At 39.8% G+C, this 15,081-nt stretch overlaps 2 protein-coding genes across 7 annotated transcripts in view; one reads left to right on the top strand and one right to left on the bottom strand.

Moving 5' to 3' along the window:
• LOC107207332 (origin recognition complex subunit 2) overlaps positions 1–8,756 on the bottom strand; it is a 69,151-nt gene extending 60,395 nt beyond the window's left edge. For 2 of the 5 annotated variants that reach the window (XM_015634212.2, XM_015634206.3), the window contains exons 1-2: positions 8,688–8,751; positions 8,162–8,205 (exon numbers count right to left, since the gene is read on the bottom strand). The gene's annotated coding sequence lies outside the window, so the exon portion shown is untranslated. Of the gene's footprint in view, positions 1–3,000; positions 3,081–4,068; positions 4,208–8,161; positions 8,206–8,687 lie in introns of those variants that run through there. The other 3 variants (XM_015634210.3, XM_015634208.3, XM_015634209.2) reach the window with 3 other exon arrangements.
• Positions 8,757–8,830: 74 nt separating this feature from the next.
• Positions 8,831–13,306, top strand: NDUFB3 (NADH:ubiquinone oxidoreductase subunit B3). 2 transcript variants are annotated; one of them, XM_015634220.2, is made up of 3 exons: positions 8,831–9,088; positions 10,340–10,487; positions 13,046–13,306. In XM_015634220.2, the coding sequence occupies exons 2-3, from the start codon at positions 10,342–10,344 to the stop codon at positions 13,200–13,202; spliced, it is 303 nt and encodes a 100-aa protein (XP_015489706.1). In that variant the 5' UTR covers positions 8,831–9,088; positions 10,340–10,341; the 3' UTR covers positions 13,203–13,306. The 2 variants fall into 2 exon arrangements, with proteins under 2 accessions (XP_015489706.1, XP_015489707.1); XM_015634221.3 differs by lacking the exon at positions 8,831–9,088 and adding an exon at positions 9,201–9,345.
• The last annotated feature ends 1,775 nt before the right edge of the window (positions 13,307–15,081 follow it).

Consider the following 15,081-nt stretch of genomic DNA (forward strand, 5'->3'; position numbering starts at 1 on the left):
AAAAAAGAAAAAGTCACAGCAGTCCCACTTCCCTACTGACCAACACATCTTTAAGCTTTCTGCATTTATTAGACAAACTTAGTATCTAGAGGCACTGTACTTCAATTTTCTTGAGCTTCCTTCTACTTTTCATGCACTGAACCTACCTAGTTTTCTGTCTTTAGTACAGACAAAAACCTGCAAGTCTAAGAAAAAGGGCACAGAGGAAATAACAAAACTAACCTTTGAATATTTAGTAAATTTTAAGTTCTCAAGTAAAGGCGGGGGGAGGAATGGAGGAGTGGCACAAAACACACTGTGTCAACCAGCACAATACTCAGTTACACAATTTCAGCAGCATCAATGCCAATTAATATTGGCCGTTGACCCCTAATTTGATCTGGAATCCATCCACGATCTTAACCTGATTAGGACTTTGTGCACAGCAAATGTGAAATCCCACTGTTGCACATTTATTTTTCTGCCTTAGCATCCTAAGTTTTACTCAATTTAAACATTGAAGTAGATAGGGGAAAAAATTACTAAGTTAAGATATAAGCATTATTATGGAATTTACTAGAGCATCTTCAACCATTTCCTTAAAAATGTCAGAGTTTAATTTTGGGCTAATTTGGCAAGTTGAAAACTAGATATATAGGGCTAACATTTTAATTTAAATTAAGAGGCAAAATTAGTGCAGTAGCTTTAGTTATGCCATGTAAACTGTAACATTAACTGTGAAAAACCTTATTAAACCTGCAGCTAATTGAAGGGATTTAACCTACACAGAAGAAAAAGCAAAGCATGTACTCTCTCTGAGAGTTTAATGCCATGATTCCTGAAACACGAGGTATGTGTGGAACACAGCTGCCATTTGAGTGATTTAAATACACAGATGCTTCAATAACATTTTTCTGTGGCTGAGGAGACAAATGCAACAAAAGTCTCAAATTGCAACATCCAACAAAGTTTCATTTCTGTACCTACAAGGAAGAAATGACTGCACAAATATTTTCACCACTGATGTGGAAAAGGTGCATATTCTGAAGATAGCAATTGCTCTTACATGATCATGCATAGTCCAAGTCCACTCAACATCTGCAGAAGCAAAAGGGCATCTCAGTTACTTCTGCAGTTGGTTCTTTGGAGACACGCAGAAAAGTCATGCCTGAACTGTTGTAAAATTTCTATTTGCTGTCTCAGCTTCTAACACAAATTGTAGCGAGGAGAAAGAAAATCTTATTCTCTCCTTCTCCCCCCAAAAAACAAAAAGCAAGCTAGAAAGTTTTCTTATTCAACAGATACACAGAGGCTTCTTGAACTCATGTGGTGTTTACACTAAGACGGGTGAAGGCAAAGTTGAAGACTCAGAACACATGAAACAAGTCTTGGCAGACACACAGATGTAAGCAGGCAGAAAAGGCAGTAGCCTGCCCCCAGCCTTCCTGTTCAATGGAGAATCATGCAATCCATGTGACTCCTGTGATTTTAAGGAAAGGTTGCTGTCACAGGATGTCTATGTAAATAAACAGTGCAGATATGCAGTGCATGAATGCTTAGCTTAAATACATTCAGTATTTCAGGTATTTCTTTTCTATTTGCTTTCAAGTTACCTTCCAGTCCAAGATTCCTATCTCTATTTGTATGTCCATAGGTAACACAAAACTGTTTCAAGAGATGTTCATGAAGCTCTTACCATTCTGACATGGCAGGATTTGCACTGCAATTTACTGCAATCCATTAACATGAAGAAAGCTATCAGAATGGCTCATATGAAGACTAACATTAGCATCTCTCTTCCCAAGAAATTGCCACCAATATGGTTTAGTAACTTCCAGAAGCTTAAGGATGCTACTATTTGAAATTATTGCACAGATGCAACATTGGAGACCATCAGGTATGATGGTTTGTCAATTACATAACTTCCAAACAGAATAAATACATAATTAACTATCTAGGAGCAGCTTTGGAAACCCAGCAATTTCGTCTAAGGCCTGCTCTATGCTAAGAACAAGAAACAAGCACCTTAAAAAAAACCCCAAACCCACAGGCAGAAGGATCTAGTAATTTTTCCATTTCACATTTAAACCCCCCTTGCTCTCCCCTCTGTGTCCATATTTAGATTACATCTCAATGCTGTTTCGGCTCAACAAAACATCTTTTTAAAAAAAAAAAAAAAAAAAAGCAATGGAAAGTTCTCCACTGTTACACAAAGAAATATGAGCTTGTGCTGGGATAAATCCTTTGTCAGCATGCCTTACATTTCTATGTAAAAGGGCACATTACTATCATTTAAACTCCTCAATCACTTCTTGTGTAAGTTCACAACAGTAAATGGACTTTAACCAATTATCTCTCTATCCCACTGCTGCAGATACTAAAGACCAAGACCCGTTCTATGTAGGGGTTTTTTTTTAATTACCATTTTTAAATGGGTGTGTGCTTCCAACCCTAAAGCATGAGGATACACTGAAGAATCAAGTATCCTTTCAAAAAAGTAAACCTCTCACCCACAGTAATAAACAGATATCAAAACTCAAAGTTGAGCATTTAGATTTCTGTTCTTTGCCCTACTCTGATGGCAAGTACCATAGTGCTTGATAAATTGCTCACTCCACTCCCTCTAGAACTAAGTTTAAAGCCTTTTACTTTCTGAAACATCTTTTGTCTGCAAGGCAATTGACCCTCATGTTCAGCCATCACAACACTAAATGGGATGGTGGAATCACCACAGTAGCTTACACACGGAGCACACCAGTCGTAAGATAGCACACCTTCACAAAGTTAATGTTTAAAAAAATAAATTAAAATTCTAGCTTATTTTTCACATGCAGAAAATATAACATTCAAGTTTACAGATATAAGCTAAGTGGAGCTATTTCTACCACAAAATCTGCTACACTTACGCCCATGTGTCTCCACGATCCCATGCTTAAGATATTCAAGAAAGTTACTTGAGTAACTACTATGGACTGTTTCATAAGCTTTTCTAAATCAACTTTTTTAAATCAGCTTCTCTACCTTGTGGCCTTATTCCAAATCAGAAGAGAGGCAGGCATGCCGCTCTCCAGCCTCTCCTTAAACTCAAGATATCCTCAAACCTAAAGGAAACAGAAAAGACAAAGCAGAAAATAAGAAAAGAAGATGTACAGAACAGACACCAGAACTCTCAGGAATAGCCAAACTACTTGAATAAAAATAAAATAAATTAAGACAGGAAGGAAAAAACCCAAGCAAATTTAACACATATTTCAGCTCATTAGCTTTCAATCCAATATCTTCTCAGCTGAATGGCCATGAAAAATGAGATTATTCTTTTAAATTTTCTCACTGTCCTTCCAGATAGACGTCAAATAATTCCCCCAGCTCACATATGGGTCAAGGTAAGGCAGAAGAGGGGAGGAAAACCATAAATGAAATTACAATTTAAAATTTATAAACTACTAAATATAGGGAATGGAAACAGAAAAATATTCCAGACTTATCAATTTTGCCCTGTATGAATCAGCAAACTGCAGTCATGCAGTCTGCACAAATGTCCATGTCACACATCTCAGTTAAGCAGAAATTCAGAGGAACAGCAACGTGGAACTATTTAAAGAACTCACGAACCATACAGAACACCAGCAGACACCCCTAAAGGAGATCTAACTGGCTCTGTTTTCTGAAGAATCACAGTAATTACAACAAAAACATAGTAAGATTAGCTAGATTATGGAGATTACACACAAAAACACACATTGCACTTTTGGAATGGCAGCCAAGTACTTGTATAACAATATAATATGAGATGTCACAAACTACTTTGTCCTGTAGAAAAAATACCCCACAGAATATGCAGAAAGAAGAATTCCTGGGGAGTGTTTTAACAGATTTAAACTGCACCAACCATCTCCCTCAGGTCCTGTGCTCAACAATGTTACACAGCTAGAGAATTTGGCATTTTTCAATGTCAAATGATAGCAATGATAATCACTACTAAGAGATAGATAGATAGATAGATAGATAGATAAATAAATAAATAGTTTACCATTCTGCAGTAGTAATACACTTAACATTTTATTTCTATGCCCTAGCGGGATCTCTTACCAATTGTTATTGATGCTCTATTTCCAGGAAAAGTTAATAAATTTGACCATAAAATCTGTATTTCTCTACAGAATCACACCAAGAGATCAAGGCAGCAAATCTGACATAGGCAGTGGGCAGCAGAGGCAAGCTGGATCGCCTGCAGAACAGAAAACAATCAAGGAAGACTGAAAAAGTGACTAGCCAATGGTATTTTTGTCTTTCACTAATCATCTGAATTAATAATAAAACATCTATTGAACCCTGTGCTCAAATCCATTATATTTGATAGAAAGATGTAACATTAACAGAACCAAAAAAAAACTGCTGTGTGGCCATTCATCACACAATATAAAGCTTTTACTGCAGCATGGACTGAAACAGTTTGCAAACTATATACTATATTACCCAGTCAGTACCTGATCTTGGTTTTTATGTTCTTTTCTTTGTAGCACAGCTGGTAATACAGAATTTTGTTTTACAGTAGGATTTTCCTAAATAACTATATGTTGTTTCATCAGTAGTGCCCCTCTATCTCTTTAGTTTTTATTTGAAGCTTAAAAATTTAAGTCAGAATTCTATACAAATAAAGGAGATCCATTGAGTCACTCCACTCTGTCCTATGACTAAATTAAAAAAAGACATTTGAGTTATTTGTCTTGCTATTAGAAGCAGGAATTATTCAAGCAAAGGTGCAGAGAGAAAAATTCAACTAGCTTGCCATTTCATCTACAGTGAGTTATACAAGCATAAACTCAAACTACTTTCTTACTCAAAAAAACCCAAAAAAACTCTGTAGAAAACAGCATTAAATAAGTCAAGAATTACCTTTCACAATTATTGTGTTTGGAAATGAAAATAACTGACTGAAGTAGAAGTCAAACTGTACTACTTGTGACTGTCTCTGCTCAGATCAGTTTTCCCTGAAAGGGATTTCTTTAATGATTATTACTGTGGCACAGATGTCCTTCAAGAAGACTCAGCTGGGGAAGCCTCCACCTTCGCTTCCTGATATTCATTCATATCTTAATTCAAGGAAAAGAGCATCAAGAAAAGTAATGGAATTGAAATATTTTTCCAGCCCAGACAAGTCTTTGAGTGAACACATGACCCTGATCTTTAAAGATTTTCAACTCATATTAAACTGCTTGGTGAAGAGCCAAACAGGTCTGCCTCTCATACAGAAAATAGGGAGTATCACATGAAGTTCTCAGGTAACAGGTTCAAAACAGAACAGAATGCAGCTCTCTCACACATGAAGTGCAGCTTTTACTGACAGAAAACATGGTATCTGCAAAAACTATACCTAGGCTCAAAAGTTTTTATAGGTTAAGTATTTGCATGAAACAAAAATCCATACAACACATCATTCCCATGAGACTGGGAGAGCTGACCTATGGAGCAACCATATATCCTAAAAAAGAGTGTAAGAGTAAAGCACCTGCTGTCAAATGAGCACCTGCTCAGCTGTGGTAGACAAGCAGAACTCGGAACAATGATCCTGTCACATTCCAGGGTCTCAGAGCCTTAGGCTTCAAGAGGAAATAACAGATCAGACCAGTGTGGCAGTTCCTGTGAAGAATGGTCTTTGAGTTGCCAAAAAAAAAAAACCCAAACAAACAAAAAACAACCCACCAGCAAACAAGAACCACAAAGAGAAAGAAACTAAGACTACTGCTCCAGCCCATCTCTTCTCTAAAATAGAGGTGAAACAGTGACTGGATACTGTCTATAAAATATTTATCTCTCTAATGATGCCTGAGAAGATAATTTTCTGCCCCCACCATTCACAGCTGCTTTTTATTTTAAAAAAAAAGCATTCAAAGAAACCAAGGTGAACTAAAGAAAGATCTTTTCCATCCTTATTACAATTAAAGCAGCATTAACCATTTTATTCAAATGACAAGAGGCTTCCAATGATATAACTGACTACTAACACAACACCACAGGAAGTAACATGCAATTTCAGGGGGGAAAAAGATGCAATGTTTAACTAGCTCAAACATGCATTCTGATATTGAAGGGGAAAAACCAAAACAACAACCCCACAACCCTTTCTTGTAATCTCAAAATTGAAAACACTTCAAGTCACTGTCAGTCACACAGTCCTCTACTCCAGAAAACAATTATCTAGAGCACAGCACTAAACACTGTCCAGTGCTAGAGAGAATATCGGATGCACAGGCAGAGAAGAGTGGTTCCTATAATGTATCTCACAATCTCTTAATCCAGAATGCACAGCAACACAAATTTCTGGAAATATGGACTTTTGAAAGCTGTCCAAGAAACCCTGCAGCCTTCCTCTAGCTTAACAACACAAGCAGGAATCCCAACAAACTGTAAGTAGCAGGCTGCATACATGCTAACATAACTTTGCCCTAGAACCCTTAATCTTTGCAGTAATTATCTCTAGTGTGAATTAATTAAAAAAAAAAAAAACCACCACCAAATAAACAAAAAAAATCCCCCAAAAAAACACACTAAAACCCACCACCAACTGAATAAATCACAGAAAGTATTGATTATTTGTACATGGAGTTTCAATGACCTTTCCTTCCTAGAGGACATTCAGTTGTTTGTTGGGGTTTTTAAAACAATATAAAAATTTATTTTATGTTATTTCCTTGTACATATTATCGATTTCTCCAGACTGACACTGTAATTACAGTGAAGCTTCCTTCTCAAAACACACTGTAGCAACACTTGTAGGTCCCTTGAAATTATGCAGACTCACTTACTTAAGAATACAGCATCAAAGAGCTTACTATATTCCTAAAATATCACGTCCCCCATATTTGCAGTCTTATTTTTAAAAGAGTATGGTCCATACTGAAGAGAAAAGGAAATTCAGGAAGTAAAACATGGTAGAGCAGATCAACTGATTGCACAAAGCTTTTCTTACCATGAGTTTTTATGTTCTTGGGGGGTGAGGGGAGAAGGTAAAACAGCTACTGAAAATCTTGTTAAACCTTGAAAATTATGGTGGACCTGAAGACAAATCCTGCCAAGTGCACTCCTCTGCTTCAATTCTGCTCATGCACAACAGATCGCACAAAGCCAATGCTCTGTGATCAGAACTGAACGTCCTTGCTGACATACTCAGCAATACCAGCATAGTTTTGTGCATAATACTCAAGTCAGGCTTCCAAGCACCATGAAGAAAACAAAACAAAATAAACAACTTTTTATCTTTCTCTCAAAGAATAAAACCAAGCTATCTGGTATCTTACATGTCTATGGGTCACTGGAAAAAAAAAAAAAAATCTGGGAAAATATTCACATTCCTCAGCACCACTGGACTTTGGACACACACACATAAACTTTCAGCCACAGTAAGAAACAATAAATACCTTGCAAGTCTCCAACAGAACTGCATTCTCTGTAAGAAGGGTTTAAGCACCTCACAAATAAAGAGCCCTCCTACAATTCCACCCCCCCATACATTACAGAAAAACAAATGTGTGTCTTCTCACCCTGAGAAAAGACTGCGCTGAATCTTCCTGACTTTATCTCACAGGGAAAAACATTCAATGCCGAAACCAGACAGAGGCAGTCTGGATTAAACAGATGGCACCCTATTTAGAACAGTTTCACTGTTAATAACACGATAATGGCATTCCTCCTGGAAATCTTCTCATGCGCTTCCAATACCCCTATTTAAGAAACCCTGAAACCAACCCAGAAGTAGATTTCCATGAAAATATATTAGAAAAAGACACTACAGTCTATCCCAAAATTCTGCCAGCATCATGCTATAATATCTTTTCATTCATGATACTGTCTGTCCAGCATCAAAATTTAATATAACAGTTTGCATTCTATTAAAAAGAAACAGTATTGTACTATAGACAGCTGAGGAATAATTTAAGTCTTTATAAGTCGCTGACTATGTAGTTAACTTTTACCAGTCTCTTTCTAGATGAAGTAGACTATACGCTCAAGTTTGATGAGCATACAAAAAATTGTAATTAACCAGATACTGAGGCAATTGACACTTCACGGTTACATAGCCACACATGCAAAACGCCGAGCTCCGGACAGAAGCACTCAGCGAAACCAAGTCACCACATCACTCAAGAGGCAGCTGTCAAGAGAATTCCTCACTTTCACTAACCTTTCAGTGCACTTCCAGGATTTCGGGACGTCTCCCCACTTCTCCTAAGGAAACAAACAGCAATGTTATTTTAAGACGTACCCACTGAAAACCGAAACTCAGTTCCTGGCGCCAGCCGGGCTTGCTGGGAGCTCCGATTTCTCCCCCAGCCTCTTCCCCTGCCCGAGGGCGGGCGGCGAGCGGGCACTGCCCGGGCCCCGCCACCGCTCCCCGCGGGCAGGGCGGGGGGCCGGGGCTTACATAAGCGCGGGGAGAGGGTCACTGTCCGAGCGGAGAGGGAGCGGGAACGGGAGAGAGAAGAGGGAGCAGAGCAGTAGGGGCAGGAGAGGGAGCGCAAGCGCCGCGAGTGCTGAGAACTGTTCGCGCCCCCGCACGCACAGACCCTGCGGGGCTTCCGTTCCTGCCCGCACAGCCGGCAGCGACAGACGGCGACGGACAACCCGCGAAGGGTGGGAGATCCTCGTTCCCCGCGCCGACCCAAGCCCCACCGCCCCCGACACCAGCACCGGCCCCGCCGCCCCCTCACCCCGCTCTCCTCCTCCGCCGCCACCTCCAGCCAGCGCCAACCCCGCACCTCAGCAACGCGCCCGCCCATTGGGCCACGCCCCCTGCAAGAAGCCGCGCACTGATTGGCCGCTGTCCTTCTCCTTCGCCCCCGGGCCCTCGGCCCAAGCCCGCGGCGCCGCTTCTGGAGCGGGGCTTGTCCCGCCGAGCCGTGCCGGGAGAGCTGCAGGCGGCAGCAGCCCAGGAAGGAGTCGGGAAGCGGCTCCACGGCTTCTGTGTCCGCACCAGGCCAGCGGGAAGAGCCGGAACGAAAGCTTCCCGGAACCTGCGTGGTTGTCCCGCGCTTTCTTTGGCGATCGGTCCTCGCCTGGGTTCCGGTTCCGGGTAGCGGCCGCGTCCTGAGCAGGGTCGCGGAACGGGCAGGTACCGCGGGCGGGGCTGGCACCGGCACCGGGCCGTGCTGCTGGTACCGGCGTGTCCGTGTGCGGGCAGGGCAGGCGGCGGCGGAGGTGGGAGTGGGGGTGGCTGTCACTGCGGGTCGCGCCCTCCCTGCCCCGCTCTGTCCGACCTCTGGGCACAGCTTGTGCTGGTTGTGCCGGCAGAGAGCGCCCGGCTGGTGCTGCAGCGCAGCCCGCTGGCCGCGGCGTGTGCGTGACAGGACATAACCTCCTCTTGTAAAGGTGAATATTGGTAGGAGAGAGGTCTTTCTATCACAGGGTTGGAGCCTGAGGTCTAATTTGCGGGGAGCTTTTCGGCAACGATAGTGTTAGTGCTGCTCTCCAAGCTTTCTCATGCAACGAAGTCCCTCTGCTTGCCTTCATGGCCTGGAGTCATCTTCAAGAGTTACGGGCTTTGAAACTGTGTCCTGCATTCCAGTCATTTTCTAAAAGTTAAGGACAGTGAATCTGTTCTTTGCTACCTGGTATGAGTTAAAATGGGAAACTTTGGCTCAAGGAAGACTCAGGTGCTTTGTGAAAATGGAGCCTTAAAAGCTGTCATTTTCATCCAGTCCTTCATGATCTCACTGCAAATGTTCAGCTTCACATCTGTTTTCAAAGCGAAACTGAATATTTTTATAGTTCTCCAAGGTGCATGTAAATGGAGCATGCATTTTTCAGCCTCATCAAGTAACTGGTAAGGTGCATCTCCTTGTCCATGCAGTTGTCCTGGTTTTGTTGAATCCCAGTTACATCTGGCTGAACTGGAGGCAGCTGAAAAAGGAGCTGGGGAGCCAAGTCTTTGTTTTTCTCAGGTTTTTTGTCAGAGCTTAGCAATCATAGCTTTCCCACACCCAAATCAAAAATTTTTATTCCAAACTCTTTATGATTATTCTGGAAAGTCTGGAGCCAGAATAACTATTGAAGTTGTCGGGGGCTGGTGTTGCTAAAGTGCATTTATAGACACTGGAAGCCATGGGTTTTCTTACCCGCTTCTCTGGCACAGAAGGTTGACATAGGTGCTCCATGAATGTAGTGACTTACAACACAGTAATGCTTAAGTTTGCTTTACTGCACGTCATCACCAACCTCTGAAACACAACACAAAGTCCCTTGGCTCTTTGTTCTGTTTCACTTGTTCCCTCCCTATTTTTCCTGTACAGGAGATTGTTCTTTGCAAGTGTATAAAAATAAGATTATGCTGTCTGCAAAGTAACAAACTGACCTTTTCCTCTAGGTATGGGACATGGAAGTGACCACGGCCATGGCCATGGCCATGACAAAGTGGAACTCCCTGACTACAGGCAGTGGAAGGTGGAGGGGACTCCCCTCGAGGAGGTGCAGAGAAGGCTGGCTAAACGAGGTCTGAGGGATCCGTGGGCTCGGTAAGTGCAAGAGCCTCAAAAATCATCTTGGTGCATCATCTTGTAGCATCAACCTTGTGATCTTGTCATTGTAGATCATTCTTTCTTCAGTAAAAAGTGGAAATTAGTTAGAATTTCAGTTAATTCTTTATTTACTTTTTGCATGAAGGTCACACCTTGCATTACGTTGACCAGCCTCCACATCTTGTGAGGCAGCCTTACACTTTGTGATGTTTCATGCTGAGACAGATCAGGCACAATGACCAATACCTCATTTATCAAAACTCTAGGTAGTATTTGGTCTGCACACGTGAATAATCCTATCCTTCTCTGTAGAGAGATTGTGTGCTCAGGTCTTGATGAAGATGATGGAACTTGCACTGACATTCTGAGTAGGAATAGCATTCCTCATACACAGCAGGAAGCCTTTATTTGAAAAGAAGAAATGTACGTGTATACAGCATGGAATTGCATTCAACTGTGAATGACATCATGGAGAATCAGCTTTTTACTTCCCATGCTACCACTCTACAGTGAATATCTCCTCCTTTTTAGGTATTTATGCAGCTGTTAAAACAGGGCTTAATGTATTTCTCCCACGACAAGAATTATGCAGTACTTTGTTCAACCACCCTTTCATCTTGGGGAATGAAAACACCAAATGTCCTGTGCTGAGTAGTCTGGCCCTTCTGTAAGGGAAAGGCCACATGAGCAAACTCTTCCAGTAGTCTTCATAGAAAAGGCTTTACTGTGAATCACTACAAGGAAAGTGGAAGAGCAAATAGGTAATCTGTTAAAAAAGTTGTTAAATAACCTGTGGAGGGGTTGGAGGCTGACAGCACTGTTTTCATTTCTTTGGAATAGTTTAAAGATGTAAGCATAAATCATACTTTTAATGATGACAAGAATAATTTGAAATACCAGCCCTTAATGAATTTTCTAGGCCTGTGTCGCATTTATCTTGCCTCTATTTCTGTGGAGTGCAAGCAGCATAAGCTTGTTTTCCCTTTGGTTCAAACAAAATTGTTTTCAGCAAGCAATAGGCTTGTTCCCAAAAAAACAAAACAAAAAAAAAAAAAAACACAAAAAAAACCCCCAAAAACAGTTTAATATTGGAGGTTTACTGTAAATTACCCTGACCTTTAATACCTACACTTTCAATTTCATGAAGGTCTGCAAAACAACACACTGGAAAAGACACCATGATATTTGTTGTCCCTCCAAGATAAGAGAAAATTTTTGTTTCTCTGGTAAAAGAAGGGAATTGAGCCAATAATTGAGCCCATCATCAGGGGTCAAATAAGGAAAAAAGTGAAACCCAAAGCATGAGATGATTCCTTCTGAACTTTTTAAATTTTACATAAAGTAGTACGTCAGTTCCATAGGACAGTTCAAGTATCATGCCACTCTTCCTTAATAAATGAGAACTTAAAGTATCACGCTACTTGCTTCAGTAGTGTGGCAGAAGATTGAACTATTAATGTCTTGTACAAGTCTTGAAAAAGTCTCCCTCTCCAGAGCTCCCTCCCCTTTGGTATGCTGAGTTCATTCTAACAGGGAATCTGCTTTCAACCTTTATGGCAAATGCATATTAATGTACATATTAAATACAAAATAAGCTTTGTGAAAGATGTCATAATTGTAAAGTTTAAATCTGTATCAATTAGACCCTACACTGGCACCTAGAAGTTATTCTTTCATGCCAATATGCTTTCATCCCAAGCGACAAAATCCATCTGCACAAGAGGATTATCTGTGAACACAAATATCTTCACCCCTTGCTTAAACCCCCATCTCTTCTCCCAGAATGACAGTTCTTATTTTATTGCTTGGTTCTTTTTCCTTTTAAGGACTTTTGAGTCCTTACAAGAGACAAACTACACCCATCTCCATAGATTACACTGGTTGTGCTACAAATAAATAAATATTTGTAGTCAGAGCAGTGACTAATGTTTCAATAACAAGAGGTTGAAAACAGCAAGGCACAACAGTGTGAAGTATGTACATACTCTGTAGCTCAAGCTAAACACCGTATTTTCAGTCTTTCTTTTTAAAATCATCTGACTCTTATATAGTTAAGTGTTGTATTGTGTGCCTCCACACTAAGATGTCTGAAGATTTGACTGTGTTACGTACTGCCTAGTACAGTGACTAGTCTTTGTAGTTAGTCCAATCCATGCAAGTGCTAGTGGGCTGTGATTTCTTACAGAATACAATTACATTATTTCAGGGAGGTTATTCTGTTCATATAATTGTGTGGTTTACTGGCAGTACTTGTATCTCAAGTTACATGGTAAGGGTTAGAGTTCATATCATAAACTTTACTTGAAATTCCTGATGCTTAAATGACAGAACATATTGTACAGCTTCAATGTCTATCTAATTGAAATACCTTCATCATTCATTTATATATGTATGTATATATATGTGTGTATGTATATATATGTGTGTATATATATATATATCTATATATATGTATGTATGTGTGTATATATATATATCTATCTATATTCTTGTTCATTTCTATCGCAGTGGCTCCAGTGACCTTTTTTCTTTTTTCTTTCCATTTTCCTTTCTAGTAATGAAGCCTGGAGATACCAGGGCAGCTTTGCAAGACCTATCACCATAACAGAAATCTTTACCAGGGGACTCAAGTGGGGAGCTGCAGCTTTCATCATAGCTCTGGGCATTGAATACTCACTGTTTCCTCCAAAGAAGAATGGAGGCCACCACTGAAGATCAAATATGACAACTTAATACTAATCATAAGCTGAAACATACATAAGCCTGATGCTCATTCTGTACTTACAACCTGCATATTAAAGCCTACCACAGGCAGACCCATGTTTCTTTGATTTTATTAGACTTTTGTGGAAGGATCAAAAAACACAGCCAGAGCAATTTAACTAGCTTTGATCTGGGGAAAAAAAACAACCCAAGATGGCTGGGTTTGCTGTACTCTAAAGAACTAGATAAACTATCAGACCAGCTCTTCCCAAGCTTGCCAAGATTCTTTTAAATGAAACTGAGAAGTTTGTTGCTTTTAAGAGAAAATTTGTTCCATATTTCCATATTTATTACAGGTTTAATAACTATTATTTCCCAGTAAGTGGTAATGAATGACTTGTCACTTCTTAGAAGTGTTTGTTACTACTTGCTCTTATTTCTCTAAATAAAAATAAATATTGACTTAAAGCTTTAAAACCAACTCCAGGCTGCCTCAAAGTATATGAAAGTACCAAAGCTTATACTTAACCCTATTGAACAGGTATTCAGCCTGGCAGACACTATGCACCAGAATAATCTGCTGTGTGATATCCAGACATCAAAAATTAATTACACTGCTGCCAAAAGTAGAATAAAATGTTTAACTCAGCAGTAACTGTACCTTATCCTATAATGTTTTCTAGCATACTTGACTGTAATGTGAAAAAAGAGAAAATGTTTTTCCTTTACTCTGGTGTATTTATAGATTCATTTATTTTTTGCATCTACTCTCTTTTAGCAATTTGTTTTAAATGTCCTGTTTTTTCTTAAATTATCTTGGCAGCTTCTGGAGTGCTTTAAGAATGCCTGGACTGAAGACTGTAGTAGAAAAGGACCTGTGAGCAGTATATGTCCTCTGCAGTACCAGGAATTATAATTGTCTGAATATCCTACTGTCAATTTTGTTATGCCATTAGTTGCAAAGTAAGGAGGATATATTATGTAGTTTTTCAATCCAAACAACAGGACACCTGTCACTAAAATGAAAAGCAAAATTAGACAAGTGAGAAATGGTAAATGCCACTAAACAATTACATAGTGTACTTCCACGGTGAAGAAATTGAAATTTTTAAACATCCTGTCACAAATTGCACAAGTTGAAGGTCCTACCAAACATGGCTAAAATATCTATTTTTTTAAACATATATATTCACAGACAATGCTTTTGAGTGAGATTATAATAGAGCTTTATTTTTAGAGCCAATAAACAACATCTGTTACTGTGTGAGTGCGGATGTACTGTTCAGTGGAGCTTGTCATCTTTGTATGACATTGCTCAAGGTACTGTTCAGAGTGCAAACACTCATTTTAGTAAACTCTTGCCTAATCCTTTTCTCAAACATTCCTATCCAGTTGCATCATTCCCTGAAAAACAAACCAAGAATCTACTCTGTAAGGTATGTTGCACAAAACATTTCTGTTGTCCTTGAGGTATTCCTACCCAGAATACGCGTTTTCAAAGGCTGGTACTCACTGCTTGTTTTCTGTCTGGTTCCAAGACAACTTTCTAGGGAGTACTGAATTTCAGATGGTTGTTCAGGAAAACAACCTTTATTTTATTACAATGTTAATAATTGCTACTGTGTTACTAATGTTAATAATTACATGCAGTAGAATTAGTCTTTTTTAATTGCATGAGCCCTCCACTGATACAGCAAATGTATCAAGCATATTCAGTTAGACTAGGCTTGTTTTGGTAAAATTTATGCATTTCTGAATTAAGGTGGTATCATGTGGTGGTTTAATAGCCAGATGGCAGCCACTGCCCTAAATAACTGTCTTTAATTTATGATGAACATCTTTTGCTAATCTTGTAGAATATGTCTCATCATTGTTACACATACAATAC

The sequence above is a fragment of the Parus major genome, chromosome 7, assembly GCF_001522545.3.
Source record: "Parus major isolate Abel chromosome 7, Parus_major1.1, whole genome shotgun sequence".
NCBI classification, from domain to species: domain Eukaryota; kingdom Metazoa; phylum Chordata; class Aves; order Passeriformes; family Paridae; genus Parus; species Parus major.

What these genes read in the sequence shown, in the direction of transcription:
- NDUFB3 (XM_015634220.2), top strand. Translation starts at nt 10,342, where the DNA reads ATGGGACATGGAAGTGACCACGGCCATGGCCATGGCCATGACAAAGTG. An exon ending in CTGAGGGATCCGTGGGCTCG is followed by an intron (nt 10,488 to 13,045) that starts GTAAGTGCAAGA and finishes TTTCCTTTCTAG; the next exon opens with TAATGAAGCCTGGAGATACC.